Source organism: Malania oleifera, chromosome 11 (assembly GCF_029873635.1).
Source record: "Malania oleifera isolate guangnan ecotype guangnan chromosome 11, ASM2987363v1, whole genome shotgun sequence".
Classification (NCBI taxonomy): domain Eukaryota; kingdom Viridiplantae; phylum Streptophyta; class Magnoliopsida; order Santalales; family Ximeniaceae; genus Malania; species Malania oleifera.
The window spans coordinates 9180323-9201019 of record NC_080427.1 but is presented as its reverse complement, the minus strand read 5'-3'; the positions used below and the strand labels follow the sequence as shown (position 1 = coordinate 9201019).

The 20697-nt window shown below is 36.0% G+C and overlaps 1 protein-coding gene across 5 annotated transcripts in view; it reads left to right on the top strand.

The window, feature by feature from the left end:
* Positions 1-706: 706 nt before the first annotated feature.
* Positions 707-20697, top strand: part of LOC131168438 (E3 ubiquitin-protein ligase UPL7) — a 90086-nt gene continuing 70095 nt past the window's right edge. For 3 of the 5 annotated variants that reach the window (XM_058127861.1, XM_058127860.1, XM_058127864.1), the window contains exons 1-3: positions 723-895; positions 1422-1544; positions 18230-18470. In XM_058127861.1, coding sequence (XP_057983844.1) covers positions 872-895; positions 1422-1544; positions 18230-18470 — 388 coding nt within the window. In that variant the 5' untranslated portion in view covers positions 723-871. Of the gene's footprint in view, positions 896-1421; positions 1545-18229; positions 18471-20697 lie in introns of all 5 variants that reach the window. The other 2 variants (XM_058127863.1, XM_058127859.1) reach the window with 2 other exon arrangements.

Here is a 20697-nt window from a genome sequence, read left to right as displayed (position 1 = left end):
ATGGAGACCTAGTCGAGCACTTGGTCGAGCATTGTGCTTCCAAATTGCTGCATTAACTCCTTGTACTGCATAACTCTTCGATTTAAACTCCGATTTCCTAAAATATCAAATATATCGCGTGTAACTCCGTACAATAATAAGAAGTGATAATTGTGGAGTAAATAGGAACATAGCACAGGTAAATGGGCAAATAAATAAACATATTTAGGAACACATCAAACATTTTTTAAAACTATATTAAAAAATGTAGATTTAAATATAAAATATAATCTGGAGAAGTTTTTAGAATAAATTATTATAATTTTTCTTAAGATTATTTGGCATAAAAAATATAAAATCATGAGATTAAATTAGTGTTTAAAATAAGCGACGTGCTGTATTATAATTTTTCTTTGAATTATATAGTGAGAAACAATTTGTAATACACGATAGAGTAATATCTAACATAAATATAGATTAGTTATTAAAAAATATTATATTATAGCCAGTGCACCGTGTATATTGTATAATTATTATTATTAATCTTAAAAATTATATTATTTTGTTTATTAATTATTTTAAAGTTCCATTAAATACTTAAACAATTTTAGAAAAGAGTTAAATTATTATGACTAATTATTAAAAAAATAAGAAAAAAATTAAATCAGTAAAATAAATTTTTAATTTTTTATTCATAACTAACATTTGATTTTTTTTTTTCATGTCTAAAATTTCTAGGAAGTGCTACTGCAAATTTTCTCCACGACCTCTACATCTCCATTCCCAGTTTTCCATCGATGTAGGGTCTCTAACGAGACTACGAGAGGGAAAGCTGCCACTGCCAGTCTTACTTTCCGAGATCGAAACCCTGTTCGAACTATCGACGGCCTCCATGGGCGAACATCGCAAACACCAGGTTTTTTCTCTCCGTCTCTCTCTCTCTCTCTGCATATTACTTGTCCTCGATGATCTCGAGCTTAACAAGTGAAAGTTTTTAAAATCCATGCATTTACATTTGTTAGAGAATTTTTCATCCGAAACCGGGTCTATAAACGGAAACTAATGTGATCTTGCTCCCAGAACTGCCATGTTTTAGAACTTTCCTTTCATTCTTTATTCGGATGGTCAGAAAGCGCAGCACAAATATAAGAAATTAAGATACCTGAATTTTAGTTTTTTTTTTCCCCTTCAATTGGGATCCCAAAATCCCATGAATGCCACTGAAATTGCCTTACTTCGTATTTAGTTATTGAGTGGAATCTCTCTCTCTCTCTTCCCCAAAAAAAGTCATGATATTCAGAATTTCAATTATTTTTCTGGATTAATTTCAGAATTCATTGCTTTAGTCATTCGGCATTTGTTTTGTTGAGTTTTTTAATTTTTAGTTCTTAATTGTGCAGTTAGTTAATTTTGAATGCATACTGTTCTTGAGCCTGAATCAGGTATCGTTGAGGGGAGCCAGTGCAAAGGAAATCACGAGGGATGCCCTTCTCGAGAAGGTATCCCAGGAAAGGGAGCTTCGCAATTATGCGAGGCAAGCTGCAAGAGCTGCACTCTTTATCCAGGTGCATTTCTTTGTACCTTCTATAAATAATTTGCTAGTTCTTATTTATGCTACGTGGAATACTAAAGTTGTTATGGGGAAAAAAATTAATCAAATGAAAGTAACTTTTTTTTTATAGCAAAACAAATTCATTAAATAGAAAAAGAATGTACAACCAGGAGAAGGGACGTATCCTTAACAAAGTCTTGGGAACCCCAGAGAAAACAAAATAAGAGAACTAAAAAGTGTAAAAAAACAGCCCAAGGAAACCAATACAGCCTAAGAGGACAACAGAGAATGCCCATTGCGCTGAATATCTGAGAAGCATATGTCCTCGAAATTAGCATCACCCATGCACCATAGAGAATCTAGAAAATGATTCTTCTCCCACACCAACAAAAATGCTAATTTCTTCCCTGAAAATAAAACAATAACAGCAATAACAAAAACAATAAGCCTTTAGTTCCATTAGGTGGGGTCGCCGGGTTGGCTGCATGAATCTTTTTTAGCTAATTCACCAAGTCGAGAGCATTTTCCTCTATTAGATTAAGGGTTATTAAATCTTTCCTCACTACTTCATTCTAAGTTATTTTATACCCACCCCTACTCCTTTTCATGCAAAAAACAATAACTAACTCACTCCTCCTCACAGGTGCTCTACTAGGCATGCGTTTCAAATGCCCAAACTATCTAAGTTGCCCATCCCTTATCTTGTCTTCGACCGGTGCTATGCCTAAATTATTGTGTACATGTTTGTTTCTTATTTTATTTTTTTAATGTTATATAACTTATCCACCTTAACATTTACATTTCAACAACTTTTACATTTTGTACATGTTGTTTCTTAGTTGTCCAACATTCTGAACCATAAAGCATAGCCGATCTTATAGCCATATTATAAAATTTTCCTTTTAATTCCAAGGTTACAACACACCTGACGCACTCTTCCATTTTACCCAACCTATTTTAATTCTATGTACTAAAAGTCTACATCTTCCTCGATATCCCTTTCCACTTGCATAATAGATCCTAGATATCTAAATTTATTAGTACTATTAATTTCTTGATTATCAAGTTTAATCTTCTCTCTATTACTACTCCTTATATTATAGAAATTAAATTTCGTATATTCTATCTTATTCCTACTTATCTTAAGACCTTTAGACTCTAATGCAGTTCTCCAAACTTATAACTTAGATTCCACTCAACTCCTACTATCATCAATCAATACAATATCATTTGTAAATTACATATACCAATGGACCTCATTTTGGATATTTCTAGTATGTTCATCAATCACTGAAGTAAAAGATAAAGACTCAAAGTAGAACCTTGATGTACACCTATTATGATTGGAGAATCTCTAGATTGCCCTCCTATAGTCCTAACGCTAGTTAGTACTCTATCATACATATCCTTAATGACCTTGGTATATCTATTGCAAGCCTATTTCTTTTCTAAGACCCACCAAAGAACTTCCCTAGGTATTCTAATATATGTTTTCTGTAGGTTAATAAAAACCATATACAAGTCCCTCTTATTTTCCCTAACCTTTTCTATTAAACTTCTTACAATATAAATAGCTTATGCTGTTGATCTCCCAAGCATAAACCAAATTGATTTTTTGAGAACCTCGTTTCTACTCTTATTTTGTTCAATTACCCTCTCCCATAATTTCATTGTATGACTCATAATCTTAATTCCACGATAGCTATTACAATTTTGAATATCACCTTTGTTTTTGTATAAAGATATTAATGTACTTTTCCTCCATTCTTTGAAATTTTCTTGGTTTTTATAATAATGCTGAATAGATTAGTTAACCAAATATAACCTTATCCCCTAAACATTTCCAAACTTCAATTGGTATTTTAGCTAGTCCTATAAATTTTTCACTTTTTATCTTTTTTAACGCCATCTTAACTTCAAGGACTCTAATTTTGTGAATAAGTCTCCTATTTTTGGTCTCCTTCCCATTTGTCACTTCCAAGATCAATTTTTCATTTTGGTTTTCATTAAATATTTAACCGCAAAATACAGCAAATAAAGCACTAATCCGTAGTGCTTTTCCTTCCTTCTTACTACCAAAGTTGACAAAGATATTGCCAAAAACTCCTTCACTGCCCTTGGACAAACCCAACATTCTCCAAAAATAATTGAATAACTTGTTCAAAACCTTCCATGCAAAATTACAATGCAAGAAAAGATGTGGTGTAGATTCTGAGCAGTTAAAACAAAGCACATATATATTTGGAGAGAGAGCCTTTAAATGCCTCCTAATCTGCAACAAGTTATTAGTATTGATCCTCTTAAGCACAATCAACCAGAGTTTTATAAACAAATGTAGATCTGAACAATTTCAAATCTTTTTAGAAAATAAAATATTAAAGCTAAGTTATTGAAACATTGACCCATTTTGCAATATGAATTAACTACCACTACTTTGTTCTTATAAAGGGTGTACTGCTATCTGAAGTAACAAATACATGGACTGAGGATCATGTACCGTGTATTCATTAACTAGTTAGTTTTTATTATTTGTTTGAATCTGAGCAGGAGTCCAAGAAGAGTTTAATTTATTTATTATAATAAACAGGGAAATCATGAAGAGTACAAGAGAAAAGAAATAGCATTTGGACTGTGAGTTAAATGAGTGAAAAATGTCCAAGAAAAGTTCCTTGAATTATTGAAAACCCAACTCCTCTTATCCCTCTCGAAAGAGAAGTGAAAAGAACCTATTATATCATCTGTCTGCCTCTAGTTCAGATTCATTGCAGAATGAAAGTCCTCAAGACTCCATACTCCCCTCTGTAAGAAGTTAGAAATCAGAATATTATGCAACCTGGATGATTGAAAAAATGGAGAAAATGCTTGAAACAAAAAGAGCAGCTGACCTAATTATCCTCTCAGAAGTGTACCCTATCCCATTTCTGATTTTAGGGAGAGCATGAGAAAGAAAAGAGGTGTGAAACCTGTGAAACTAACACCCAAGTACTTATACAGGTAACAATGTAACATTGCCCCTACTCTAACATCCCACCTATTCACTTGAAGCCCACCCACACAAAGATTATCATGTGTCAACGGGACTCAGATTCTGGCGGAAACTGCCGTAACCATTTTCTACCAAGGAAATGTTATTGGAAGCCAAGCCTCTCTTAGACCTACAAACCACGGTCCAGTTCACTAGATAACCTCTACTTGTATCTCCCACCCTTAGCGATAGGAAGTCCCTCGTTAGCTGTTCAAGCTTTTGAGCCATCCTGAATTGGTACAATAACGCAATGGGTGGAAGAGAGACAAGTCTGAATGAGGATAATCTGATTGCCTAATGTAAAGTCTGCCCCTTCCACTCATCCAACCTCCTAACATTTTCTCATACCCCAGGCCCCAAAAAGAAGATTTAGGATTACCTCCTAGGGAATACATAAATAATTAAGGGCCCAGCTCAAAAGACCACAACCTGCCACCAAGGTATAAAAAGAAAGAAAAGTTGTGTCTGTATTAGCACCTGCAACTCCAATCACAGTCAAATTAATCTTCAGATCTGATAATTTCTGAAACATTTGTAAGACTGTTTTTTTTTAAATTTTATTAAATCGAAAAAAAAATTCATCAAGATAGAAGAATGTACAAATAGGATGACAAATCGTCAAAATATAAATTTTTTAAAAAAAGAACGAAAGGAAGCTACTACAAAAAGAAAAACAAAATTAAGCTAATAAGCCCAACCAATCACAGAGGACATTAGAGAATTCTGTACTGCAAAAAGCCCCTGTAGAGAACACCATCATGGAAACCCAAAAAAACAATCCTATCACAGATCAATCTATGGATGAAACACAATCTTGAAAAATCCAGGCATTTCTCTCTGGTCAAAGAATCCATTTAATTGCAGAAGCTGCACATTGCCTTGACATTCTCACTTTGCCTTCCCAAAGCCTCTAAAATCGATCAGCAAGAAAGTCACAAAAAAACGAGGACAAACCCAACACTCACTAGAAAACTGAGAAATTTGTTCTGCAAGCATCAAGGCACAGGGCAATGAAGAAATAAAGAAGCGTGATCCTCATTTGTAGCACAAGTTATAACACCTAACACATACATTGGGGGGAAAGCTACACATGATTTTCGAATCTGCTGGACATTGTTGGTGTTAACTCAAATAAAGTATGGTGTCCACACATATGCCTTTACTTTCGACGGAAGTTTAGCTTTCTACACTGGAGCTTGATGAGTATGGTCTACAGGGTTCATAACTATTTCTTTTACTACAGGACATTTAGCTAGCCAACACTTAGATTCAGCTGTACCCAAATTTTTTTGGTTCACCCCAACATTCCCCACTCATCGGACTGTTGCTGTGCAGTTTTTGGATATCAAAAGTCATGATCGAATGAGAATGGATAAGAGGCTCATGGGATTGACATGAGGGGGCAGCGATTGCTATATTTCTAGGAGCAAATTCCAGGTGAATATGAAACGCATGATACAAGTTATGCCTTGGAATGAAGGCCAATTTGGAATCCACTTTGTCTTTGAACAAGGAAGCTATGAGTAATGCAACCATGAATCTCATGGAGAGTTTGATCTTGGCTTAGGATGAACGCCGGTGGCATGCTTAACAGATGCAGCAAGAGGAAATGAATGGAAAAACAGTACTTACATCATTTGCAAATTGTAAGTGCTCAATAGACAAGTCCTCATAACCCACTGCATCCCTTTTATTAACCCTTTAGCCCCATTTCTACGAATTTGCCTTGCTTAAAAAATCAACCACCTGAGACACGGAGAAAGTGGATCTCCCTGCCCAACACTGCTAGATTCTTTAAACCAATATTTAGGCTCCCCATTCACAATTACAGTAATTCTATAGAAGAGAGGCATCATATGATCCTCTTTCTCCATCTCATCGCCAAACCCTCTCCCCTTATAACCTTAACCCCAAGAAGAATGACCATACTCCTCAAAATCCAATTTCAAAACAATACCTTTCCTTCCTTTTTTACAAGCATCCTCCACAAACTCTTTAGCTAATAAGGCTGCTTGACTGCATCTAAAATCTAGCGACCCCAATAAAAGCACTGAGTTTGAGAAATGGTGTTCACTAACACTTCAGCCAATCTGTTATGGAGAACCTTGGTATTTTTTAATACTGGTTACCCGTCTAATGAGCCTAAAATCCCTAATGTTTGTGCATAGTCCTTAGGCACAAGTGTAATGATGGTGGATTTAATATACTTACCACTGATCCATTCTCAAAAAACTCGCTAGGAACCCTCAGGAGATCACACTCAAAATGTTTCAACATCCTTGGCAAACAGCCATCATGAAACCATCTGGCCTAGGGGCCTTGCCTATCTCAATTACAAGCCTTCTTGCTTCTTCCTTTTCAAAAGGCCTCTGTGACAAAGGTGCTTGCTTTATTGTCTTATTGAACACCAATCAAAGCCTTTTATTGTCTGATCAGTATCTTGTTGGTAATCCTGTTTTTTATCATGACGTATTCCATAAGAGTAGGAATACCTTATAGGCTTTTGAGAGGTGGTGATGGAAAATAGGAAATATCACCACCCAAGTCAGAGGAAGTCAGCAAATTTGTACTGTTCCTGGACCTCATCCACTAATAAAGCAGTGATACAGGAAAATTCACTTTCAATGCCACGAAAATTCACTGTCAGTGTCACTCTCGCTCTCAGACTCATCACCCCATTCCTTCTTCTATATAGAACAACCTTGCTCACATTCTTTCCCTCCTGATTCGATCCGCCAAGCCTCCAGAGTTTCCACAATGCATAAATGTCTCTCAGAATTTTCTTCTCAAAGACTTTGACATCACTGTATCAGAGATTACAAAATGACATGTTTCTCTTCAAAATGTTTTCTCATTTAAACACTTGCAGGTGCTACCATTAGACAAGAATATACTTACTGATCATAGCATCTCAACTGACCTCTTCCCATCACCAATAGAGTTATCCAGCACACCATCAATGTTCCCCTGGTTGTCTTTTGTGCAAACATGATTGGCTAGCTTGGACCTTGTTTGAAATCCCATGTTTTCTGGACTGCTCCACTTCATGATTGCTATCCTCTTATTATACTGCTGATCTGGAACCATTAGCTAAGATGATAGAATTACCTGTTCTGATTTTATTTGTGGACAAATCAAGACCTCTTGTTTGGGTATCAAGAGCTTTATTCTGAAAATTACTGGATTCATGCTAAGGATATACACTTGATCTCCCTTCCCTTGTTCATGAAATAGTCGTTTTAGGGAAATCCAAAACCGTTTCTGCTTTATATTAGTTAAAATGGGATTAATTGCTATATGGACTATTAGGGCCTTAAAATTGGACTCTAAAGCATATGATTTGGAAATTGTTCTATCTCTAAAGAGGAGCCCCGGGCTGACCTACAGAGTTAACCAAAGAAAACCCTTTATAGTTCATAGTTGGAATTGGAATTGGAATTGGAATTCACTGGAATCAAAAAAGGAATATCAGATTCCTCTCTTATGTTTGGTTCGAAACAAGATCGGAATCGAAATCGTATTATAGTGTTTGGTATGTATAGACATAGGAATCGGAAATGAGTTTAGTTAGTATAAAATATTTATTTAATTAATTTAATATGAAATAATAATATTATAAATATAATTATTACATAATATTATCTTATTAAGCTATATAATAAATATTTTTTTGCAATAAATTCATTTTGATAATCATGTACTTGATTATACTTTGGGTATTATATTTTATCATATTTTTTTTATTTTTGTTTTAACTATATTATTAATATTATATTTTATCTTATATTTTATGAGTATTATATTTTATTATGTAATTTATTAAATGTAAATAAAAATCTCATATATTATAACACTATAACATAATTTATTATTTAATATAAAATAATAATATAATAAAACAACCACCATAACATTTTATTTTATTACACAATAGTATTTCATTCCTTTTTTATATTATATAATTAGTAAAATTTATTATTATATAATTGTATTAATGATATTAATAATATTAATTGATAATATAATGTACAACTACCATAGTATTATATTTTATTACACAATAGTATTTTATTACTTTTTATGTGTTATAATATTATTATATATAATGTAAATATTAATAATAATGGTTAAAATATTTTATATTATAATATATAAAATACTATTATATATTTATATTTAATGCTGTCGTAATATTATTATTATTTTTTAGATTTATGTAATATATATTATATTATATGTAGTATTATATTAATATTATTTTCTATATTTATATAATATATATTTTATTAATGCTACATTATAATATATACGTGCCTGCGTATATTAAATATAAAATAGTATTTTATTTTTTCTATACTATTACTATGTCATTATTAAATTTTATTATTATATATTTATAATTGATGATAATAATAAATATTTTTATTTTATTTTATTTTATTTTTAAGATTATAAATAATAGTATAATAAATCAATAATCATACCATAAGTATATTGTAATATTTTAACATCTAATATTGGTATATTAATTTTTATATGTTATAAAATGTAATAATAAAAAATATTTATAATGATGGTTTAGTATTTATATTAATATATATAATAATATTTTACATATTAATAATGATATCATAACATTAATATTAATTTTTAAATTTATGTAATATATACTATATTATATTATATAAATTATCATATTATGATAAATACTGTGTTTCCAAGAATCAGGATTTGATTCTAGAGTAAAAGTCGGGAATCAAATGTAAGTACAAGGGGGAATCCCATTCCTACTTGGAATGGGAATCAGAATAAGGTTACTGTAAATTTGTAAAACAAACCTTAGGAATGGGAATCAACCATTCCGATTGCGATTCCCCTTAGTGTTTGTTAATTGGCCAAGATGCAATGTAGTAGTTAGTACTCAGCCCAAGCCATTCCAAGCCCACACCTATCCTGGACTTCTGTTCATCCAGCTTCTTCATTCCACAAACTTCAATTTCCTCATGAAGAAGAACTTCTCCCAGCTCTCTATTACACACTCATCCCACCACTCTTTTTTTTTTTAATCTTTTAGCTGAGCCATAACTAGAAGAATACAGAGCACAAACAAAGAAGAACAGAAAGGGAAAAGAAAGCAAAAAACAGCTGAAGGAAAAGCAACCTAACTATCATAGGAATCTGAAACTGTGGAGATTGTCGTAGGAGGAAGAGGGACATTGTGCTAATCGAAGATCTGGACTTTCTTGAAACCTTCTCTAGCTGCCCATGTTGTAAGCTTATGGGCTGTATGGGTAGCTTCCCTTGGGGTAAAGTGCCAAGCCACAGCCCTGGAGTCTATAAGGTCTTTTATGTTCTCAATACTGTGGCGGATTCTCCAAAATTTTGAACTTTTCTTCCTGTTAATTTCATCAATCACTACCTTCACCTCTCCTTCTATAATCAGTTTCAAAAAGTTTTCTGCTATTGCACATTTGACAGCAAGGAGTCAGGCATTGGCCTTTGCTATCAGGGGATCATTTGCAGGGCCTGAAGAGGTCCAAGCTTTCAGCATGTGGCCTTGGTCGTTCCTAGCCACGTATGCCAGAGAAGCCGTAGAAGATTGTTCCCTGAAGGCTGCATCAAAGTTTATCTTGGTGTAGTGTCTAGGAGGTAACTCCATAAACCAGCTTGCTTTTTAGGACTATCTTCACTGTGGTGGTGTTGAGGTAGGTATCCCCTAAATTCAGAAAATTGGGAGGAGATGTCGCTCTTAAGCCTGAGGTGGTCGATGGCTTTTCCCTAGAAAAACAACCTGGTTCCTGGTGTACCAGATTTTTTTGAATATAATCGCTGTAAACAGGGGAAGGTACGAGGTCTCTGGATGGTTATGGGTGATGTGATGATTCTGATTGATAATCAGTTCAAGCCAATGACTGGGGGAAGTGATGTCCATATCATCCATTCTAAGGCCCCGAAAGGAAAACCATAACAATCTAGCAATCTGACATTCAAAAGAACAAGTGCAATGAGGTTTCTGTTATTGAGCCACACAAAGGACAGTTTAAGTCATGTAATTCTATTCTGATACCGAGCATTCCTCTAGTAGGGATGGTATTTTTCGCCACTCTCCAAAGCATCATTTTATGTCTTTCATGAATATTGAGTCTCCACAATTTTTTACAAGGGAAGGAGTTCGGTGAGACCCTGAATCTATCACTTCGAGTTCGGGCTGTCGAGTAAGCAGACTTCACTGTGAAAGCTCCTCTTTGATTAAGGATCGACACCTCATCTTCCCTATCCCTCAGAAGAATGGGAATCTGTCTGATCTTTCCACAAGTAGAGTCATCAGAGGTTCCTTAGTAGTTCCTCCATCTATTCTCAGCTTTGATGATAATCTCACCCGGATAAGTGGGAAGAGTCCTGACTTTCTGCTTAAGATCAGGTATATAACCTGTTAGTGTTGGTATCCACGGATATTTCCAGATATTTATGTTATCAGCAGTACCAACTAAGCAGCAGGCTCCTTTCCTGATAGTATCTCTACGTTGGAGCTGGGTTATCCAGAGGTAAGAATCGGGGGGTAGATTCTTGAACATGAAGAAAGTTATGTCTCTGACAGTGTTTTTGCTGAAATAAGGATACCCACTTAGATTTGTTATTTGAGATAATTTGCCAGCTTGATTTTTAGAGGAAGGCATGATTTATGTCTTTCATTCTTCTAAGGCGTAGGTCACCAATCTGCTTTGGAGTGCACAACTTCTCCCAGCAGATGGGATTTAAAGATTTGTTCCTTAACTGAGAAATTCCCCCTCCAAAAATTACTTCTTAGTTTGTCCCAGTTATGGAGCATGGCCATATCCACAGACTTCAGAGGAGTGCTCCTGCCTGCATAGGATAGGACTTTGGATTTTGATCCACTAAGCTTCACTTTAATCTTTTCTGTAACATGTTGGAAATGAGAGGCCTTAGGGTCTGCCCAGCAGAAGAGGAACTCCTAGATATTTAGCATTTTCCTTGAGCTTCTTAAGCCCCAGCGTTTGTCTGATTGCCCTAGCTACTTCCACGTCTGTGTTTTACTAAAGGTTATGCCAGACTTCTCTTTATTAGTGGTTTGCTCAGTCCAGCTTCCAAAGACCTCTGGGATCTCCTTGATAACTGTAATGTTCTTATCATTTTCCCTACTAAAGATGAACAAATCATCAGCAAAGGGGGGATTGTTGGTTGTGGGGCAATTCCTTGCAATTCTGATGCCTTGAATTTCTCTCTGCTCTTCTTCACCAAGAAGCATTCTTGAGAGAAGCTCTATACCCAGGATGAAAAGGTAAGGTGAAAGGGGGTTCCCCTGTCTCAGTCCCCTTTCTGGTTTGAAGTATCCTAAAGGTCCCTCATTGATGAGCAGGGGGAAAGATTATGTGGTAATACAATGGTGTATAAGTTGGATAAACTTATTGTGGAATCCAAAGCATCTCAAGATATTAAGGATGAAATCCCATTCCATTCTATCATAAGCCTTACATAGGTCAATTTTAATCCCCATAAGACCACCTTTCCTTTCTTCTTGTTGAAGATGTGCAATATTTCCTGGGCCAGGTTTATGTTATCTGTAATAGCCCTGCCCTTGATAAATGCAGCATGGAAAGGAGAGATGAGCCTATCCATTAGTGGCTTCGGCCAGTTTGACCGGATCTTAGATATGATCTTGTAGTTCACATTGCATAGGCTGATTGGTCTGTATTGTTGGACATTACAAGCCGTGGTGCTTTTTGGCATCAGCACAATGTTAGTATGATTGATCTCCTCAAGGATTCTGCCATATCTGAAGAAACATTGAATCATGTCAACAACATCCCTTCGCACAACCACGTGGTAGGTTATATAAAATATTCCTGACATCCCATCTGGACCTGGGGCTTTCAGGGGGTTCATTTCACACACTTATGTTCCAGAGCTCCCCCTTTTTTGGAGGTTCCACTTGTTCCTTATTATCCTCTAGAGTGATGCAAGGATTGATCAAGTTATCCAGGTTAGCAGGGAAACATGGATTAAAGCTTTTGAAGAATTTTGTAAAGAAACTTATGAATTCATCTCTTATCTCCTCCCCAGCATAGTTCCATTCCCAATTTTATTTTTTTGGCGCATATATTGTATTCCTTCTTCTTCTGGTGATAGTGTATGGGTGAAAGAATTTTGAATTGGAATCCCCTTCCATGATCCATCTGATTCTCGAGGTTTGCCTCCAATGTAGCTCTTCCTTAATCAGTTGTTCTTCAAGCTGCATGCAGGGCTCTTTCTCTAGGCTCAAGTTCTTTCTGGAGGGTGGGAGTTGTTGTACTCTGTTTAGCTTGTCCTTTAGTAACTTGATCTTTAAATTGCTGAAATGCTCCTTGTTCCTAAAATTTGAGAGCTTTTTTAGTGCTTTTGATCATTTTACAAAGAATTAGGCCTGTTGAGCCCTTGACTCTCTCCTTCCAACATGCTGTATGACTTCATAAGACACTGGGTCTCTTGTCCACATCCATTCAAACTTAAAAGGCTTTGGGAAGTTGTTATTGTCTCCAGTTGTGTCCAATGGAATAGGGTTGTGGTCAGATTGTATAGCTGGTAGATGTTTCACTGTTGCTTTATGAAATTCAGCCCTCCACTTTATGTTAGCAACTCCCGTATCTAGTCTTTCTTAGATGTTTGCTTGACTAGCTCTTTTGTTTGTCCAAGTAAAAGGGTTGCCTGAGAAACCAAGGTTGATGAGCCCGTGCTCCTCCATGAGATTGTAAAGCCCTCTTTTAGACGAGGATACTTTTCTCTGCCTCCTTTTTTGTCTTCCTTTCTGTAAATGCAATTAAAATCTCCTATACATAGTATAGGACCTGTGAACTTTTTGAGTATTCTCCCAATTTTCTTCCAGTAGGCAACATAATCTTTGTAATGAGGACCATAAACACAATTCATCATCCAGGGTCCTCTGCCATGATTTATCAGCAGGGATATCACTTTCTTTTCCTTCAGTAAAACATCGATTTAAAAGTTCTATCTTTATCCACAGCAGAGAACTCCTTTTGACCGAATTGGATTAACCAATGTAAAAGCATCGAAGTTAAGACTACTTAGTATATTTTTCATTTTCTCTTCTGGGCATCTAGATTCTGAAATAAAAAATATATCTGGTTTGTGTGTACTCACCAAGGCCTTTATTTTTTGAATTGTCAAGGCATGGCCCACTGAACAATTCTAGGCCAATATGATCATGGTGACATGTGGGCAAGGTCAGGCCCGCCTCCTCAGCCATATCTATTCCTTGCTTTGAAACAGGGTGTGTGGTAGCATTTTGTTCAAGACTCTATACTCCGTTGAATCTTGTAATAGACCTCTGAACCGTTGTTGAGGTTTTGTTGATTGTGTTATTCCTAGCCTCTATCACTTTCTCCATTCATTCCTCTTCTAGACAGTGCTTGATTTTCCCATTTTCTCCTCTACCCCATTTGCAGCTGGTTTGGTTTGTCCCTTCAAATCTTCTTTCGAGGCATAGCTTATTGAAAAGATCTGGTAGAGAGCCAAAGCTCCTCTGTTCAGTTATTTCATTCACCTTTTTAACTATCTTTTTGGGCCTCATTGTACTATCCTTCCTCATCTCCCAGTGGGCCTCTTGGCCTTCATTTACTTCTAAAATTTAGGCCTCTTATGGTGGATTCGATTTTGTGTGCTTGTGGGCATTGGAGCTCTCAGCTTTGAGGGCCTCACTACTATTGTGAGCAAGGCCCATTTTTTGTTACCATTATCTATCCCTTCTATTCTCTTCCTTTTAGTTTTTTGTTATCAAATTTGTCTCACCTTTTCTTTTGTTTTTTCCCTACCTGTAGTGCCACCTGGTTGTGTACGGCTGTCCAGAATATTCTTTAGCTGCATGTGGTTACATTCCTTCTCCCCTCTTGCCTGGACTGAGGTTTGGTCACGTGCCGCCGTTGGCTCTGACTGTGGCTCTCTTTGCAGATTGAATTCCTCTCCTGCCTCTGAGTGATTAGAATCTCCTCTCTCCCACACTTTACTTTTCCATGGTAGAGCTCACAATTGTGGACTGTAATCCCTTTCACTTTCTTCATTCTGCATATCTAGTTCTTTAAACATTTACTATCTGTGTGCCCAATTCTTCCACATTGATAGCAGAAGTCCAACAATCTTTAATACTTGAAATTAATCCAGACATTGCATTTGCCCTTCCTTTTCAGCCAGAAACCTGTCTTTAATGGTTTCCACTGATCTATTTGAACCCTTATTCTATTGTGCTTTCTCCAAGGCAACAACAGAGAACTTGGCAACTCTGCTTCCATCATTGTGTCCGCCAGTTCACCGATTCTTTCAACATTCATTTTGTTAATAAATGCTGGTGGTAATTCTTTGATCTGGATTCAGAAAGGGCATTTGTCAAACAGTAGTTCTTCAATTGTCATCTGAGATTTACATTCTTGCAAGACTAGTAAATTCCCCATTACCGACCATGGACCTCCTTTGAGCACCTTGGTTTTCTTCTCCTTCCTTTGGAAAGTGAAGGAGAATGTGTTGGGACCTAGATCTGTTATCAAGACCTTGCCATATTTATCCATGCTCTCAGTAGTGTACTCTTTACAGCATGTTTGTTTATGGTTTCCTCACCTACCACTTTCCCTGCTAATGTCTACTCTGCAAGTTTCTGGGCATTTTCTTCGTCCTCCTGCTGTTGTAGGTGATCTTCTCTTGTTGTGCAAGAGTCCATCACTGTCTCTATCATCTCTAGGGCATGATTGTAATGGTAGGTGTTTGTCAGAAAGATTTGAAAATGGGATGAAGAGGGACTGAGTTAATGATCTGGAATTGTGAGGTTAATAGATGGTATAATGAGCCAGGAATTTAGGGATTGAAGGACTGGTTAGGGCTTTTTGAGACTTGCTCAAGGGGCTTGGGGGATGAATTGCCTCTGGATGAGAGCTCTGCAGGGAGAGCGAGTTATCCCACGATGCCTTTTTCTAAAATGGAATGAGACATCCACATGTTTTCAAATCTTAGCAGCATTGGGCTCCATCTCAGTGGACTAAACCCAAGGACTAAAGACAATGATCTGATCACTATGAGGAGTAACTCATGGGTTAAACCAAGTACGCATTCTCCCAACTGTGTAGTGAACAAAAACTTGTCAATCTGCACCACAGTTGACATATGACTGGCAACAACCCAAGGAAATTATGCTTTAGAAATTGGAATATCTCTCAAGCTACAATCTATAATTGGCCTTCAAAACCCCTCATGTCGTAATTCTAGAGCAGCCCTCCAATTCCTCACTAAAAGATCTAATCATAATCAGTTGGGAGAAGACAGAGTAGACAGCAGAAAGCTCTTACATGAAGCTCCTAAAGCTTGGACAATGAGGACTATAAACTGAGATAACCACCATTGTCCTCTTTCATTCACTTTGGGAAGGACTGACACAGAAGTTAAACCCTTGATTCCTAAATACTTCTAACTGTCAAACCATCAACCTTCTCCAATTTTGGTTCTGGAAACACAACAATATCATGTGAAGTCTTACAAATAACTTCATTGACTTTATCACGTTCAATAGGATCCTCAAAGCCTGTACCGCTCCAATAAGTATTCTTATCCAAACCTTACTTCCCCATCTTGTTCTATTGTCCCCCCCCCCCCCCCACCAACACCACAATTAATAGTAGTTGAAGTCTTTTCTAGTTCCTCCATCACCTTTTTTGTTTTTATTTATTGTTTTTTTTTTGTTCTTTGTTTCCTTTTGTTTTTTGTTCCTGTCTCACATATGTCCTAGGTGTAGCAACAAACGTCACATCCATACTAAGAGGAGTTACTAATCTAATTCCCTCTCTTTTCCAGCAAATCTTATATCTCCATTGGTTCCAGAGTACTCTCAAATCTTGTCTCTTTGGCTATATAAAATTGTAAATAATCTGATTCAGTATCTTTGCTAGAGTTAGCATCACCCAAAATTTGTTCATGTGTAATTTACAAATAAGAGAAATTGACAAAGGAGGCATTGGTAAGGATTAATGTCTGGATTACTAGAAACAAGGACCTAGTTACCCTCCTATTCAAGGCTTTAAACCTATGTTATCAAGGGAAAAATGCATCAACCTCCTTTGAGGTTTTTTGGACCTCTTGATATTCAAAAATGACCCCAATCTTCTTTGACATTTAAACAATGAATCTTATGCGACCACCCTCTCTCCAAACAGAATTTTGCTAATGAGCTGCCCTTCTTTGGATTTAACATGTAAATTGTGAAAGGATATGACAAAATGGACATACTAGAAAAATTTTGACAAATTTTCCCACAAGTATGAATCTCCTGATGATTTTTTTTTTTTGGGTGTGGTGTCAGGGCTTCTTCCACTTACCATTTAGGGGGTCAAGTTGTTATTAAGATGAACGTATCATGCCATCATGGGGAATCAACCATTTAGGGGGTCAAGTTTGTTATTAAGATGAACATATCATGCCATCATGGGGAATCAACCAATTGAGAGGATATTATTGTCATCATATTTGAATGCTAGGGAGATTGGTGTTATTTTCTTAATTTAGGGGAAGCTTGCATCTGTTTTGGCAAACCTTAGGGCAGGTCAGTATATTTTTGTCTATTAACAATTACAAACTGATCAGAAGATAAAGCACTATTTGGAACACCTTCAGCTATTTGCATGCCTGCACAAATCATCTGACAATACCAGCTCCTTTCCTTGAGAAAAAGGTTTGAATCCACAAGAGGGAGTTTACTGTTCAGTTTTGAGTTAAACAATGATTGCTGTATAATTATATATTTCTTTTTTCTGTGCTCCTGGCATCTTAGATTGAACCCTAGGATACCTTGAGAGGGAACCCCTGGTGGTGGTGGGGAGCGCTTCTGAAAGTATGGTCATAGTCTGGACAGTCTCTGAAATTCGCATATTTATTATATTTTTATGTGTATATATTATGTTATTTCATTATATTTATGTTATTATTTATTTGAATTATTAGTATAACGAGAGTGCTAGTGTTATCAAAGATTTGCTTTGTAGTTGAATATAAGGAAATGAAGTTTCACCTAAAGGGAACAAGTTCAAGCCTAACCCCTTCTCATGTTTTACATAAAAATCTAAAAAGTAGAGTCTACCTTGAAAATCATGAATGAAAATTTGAATCCTTGGATTTCATGCGGTTTTTGTAGGTACACACGTAAAACATGTTCAGGAGACCGATCCATGGGGAGACCCATGGGTTGGATATCCTAGGGTGAACCTGCTTGATATAGGTATTTGATATTTTGATACTTCCGAAATAAGTACTGTGTGGTTTTTGTGGGTTCATAGTTCATATGTAAAACATGTGCGAGACACTGATCGATGAGGAGGTCCATGGGCTGGATATCCTAGAGTGAACCTACATAAATGAAGTAGTTGATATTATGATACTTAAGAAATTAGTAGGAGAGAGATTCAAGTTGAATATTGGATGAACTTAAGATTTTTATGGTTGAATATGATAAATTTCTGGTTAACTTGTGTGTTCCTTTGTCTGGATATAATGGGACATTCTGATTTAAAAAGAAAAAAGAAAAAAAGAATGAGACATTTTAGTCTGAAAATGTTGCGTATTATTGGAATTTGAATAATACGTGGAAGGAAAAAAAAGAAAGATGAATATGTTTCCTACTATTTCAGAGAGTGTGGAGGCGCCACTATATAGTGAAGATGGTTGCTTTACAGCTTCAACAAGAATGGGCAAGCTTAGCGAATCATCGTGCTGCTAAAGTGAGCAGAAGCTGGATTTCCAGCAACCTTTTGAGACCTTTTCTTTTCTTTATTACATATTTATCAATTCGACATGAGAAGATTCGAACTGGAGATATAGATTGTATGCATAATTGCTTCAAAATTCTGTTGGAGAGCATAAACTCAACCGGTATGCCAATTTTTTATATTTTGATACCTGAAGATTTTCCTTTATTAATTCATTTATATCAAAGTCTTTGTATCAGTAATTGTTTCACTACCTTAGTATGTCAGATTTTCTGTATATTAGATAATGGACATTAAAAATTCCATTAAGTTCTTGTAAGTATTTATGGCAAATTCTATTTTTATACTTTTGACTGGAATCTACGGGCCTTTCATTTTTCTTGGCATTCTTGTTAATGGTTTGAAAATTCCTGCCATTTCCCATTTTTGTACTATCTTAATTCTTGGGATTGGAGCATGTTTAATCTAGTTTATCTGCCAATCTCAAGAAAATTTTAGTATGTGTCATATTTAATTCTGTGTGATATGGTTCAGGATTTGGATAGCCCATGGATTTTGAGGGGGCATCTTGCTTGACTCAACTTGAAATAGAAAGTACTTCACATTGATGGTGGCTGTGGTTCGATATGGAGAAAGGGCCTAGCAAGGAATTACACCGTGCTTTGTTGTGATGAATTTATTAATTTTTATTTTAGTAAGTTATTTCTGGGAAAGAGTGGTTATGTTAATTTCGGAAAGTAGGTTTTAGGGTTTTATTTTATAATCATAGGTTGTAATCTCTTTGGAATTCAGTATTTCAATATGGTAATATTAAGAAATCAAGTTTAGGGTTTTCCTTCTTTCAGCCATGGATGCAAGTGTCCTGCACAAACCGCTATCAGAGCACAGTTGCTGCTGCTGCTTTCACCAGTGCTGCTGTATACTGCCACCATCACACCCCAGTCAGCCAATAATTACTACCATAAGTGCTGCCTACTGTTATTGCCACCATCACACCCGAATCTTTTTCAAGTTTGGTTGAAACTCTAGCCATCTGATTCTCACCTGCAATCTCCAAAACCCAGCCTCATCGGCATTAATGCTTTCCTCTCTCAACCAAATCTCCAATCCCTCATTTGATGCCAACCAGTCCCCAAGCTAGAGTCACAAACTAGATATCATTCACATTCTATGCCATTGCTATTAATAGTGCCTTCCTTTTCAATTCAAAGCACCATTCATACCAGAAAATCTTTAAACATTAGCTCACCAATGGATCCGTCAGCATGACTGTGCCATACTACTTCAGATTAGCCATCCCACACCCAGTTAAGCCTTCCAAGTCATTACAGAAGTACCTTTGAAGACGTTGCTGCAAACCTACCCTTCCAATATCTTCCTCACCAATCAACAACAGCCAATGCAAGAGCATGGAATGCCATCATTGTCTTCATTTTCCTTCTTAATCAGACTACAGGTTTGGTTCTGTTTGCCCAATGTGGTTATAAGATAACTGTGTCCTCGTGATCTAAACTGACCCAACTATCGTATTTTACCTACTACCCAGACTCACAATTCCTAATCCATCAATAACCTAAGTCCAGGAAGCCTACACTGCCTAAAACCGACTGCGCCTGTACCCAAGAAATACCATTTAACTGATGTGGCCTGGATAATCATATCAGACTGGTTGAAAAGAAAGATTATGAAGGTTTGTTTGAGCCCTTACAGAGAGATGGGCAGGACTGGAGGGACCACATACATAGTCTTGTAGAGAGATGTTTACAGCCAATGACTAGAACAATAAGGACATCGTTAGATTTTAGTAGCAATTTGACTTCTTCATTAGCTTGCCTGGACTCTGACTGAAAAGATGGACATATGGATTACAGGGCTTCTACTAGAAAATGCTTCTTTTTCAATTTTCTATTTTTTTTTTCGAGTTCTTTAAAAATAGGTTCAAAAAAAGCAGGTCGTTTTCGGGATTTCTTATTTTTTTAATTTGTTTTATTTGTTTGTATGTGTTATGTTCATTTTTATATTGTATTTATAAATACATATAGTCTTAGTCTCTTTTTTTTTTAAATTTTTTATTTCTAAATATAAACTAAATCGGAATATAAAAAAAAATATATAAAAATAGAACCAAAAACATATTCTTTTCAAAATGCATGCCGCCCATTGCTTGATTATGGTATAAAGAGTAATTGGTTGAGTTTCGTGGGAAAAGTGAATCAAATGTCTTGTATTATTGTTTTTAACCTATTCAAGAGTCTTCTTGTTTATAAAGGGGTTGGGAATGAGGATGAGGTAAATTTAGCTTTCACATAACCCAGAGGATATGCTGGCACCTTGGGGGAATAGAGTGTTGAGTCCCAATGTAAGAACCATGTAGAGAGACTTGTAACCAG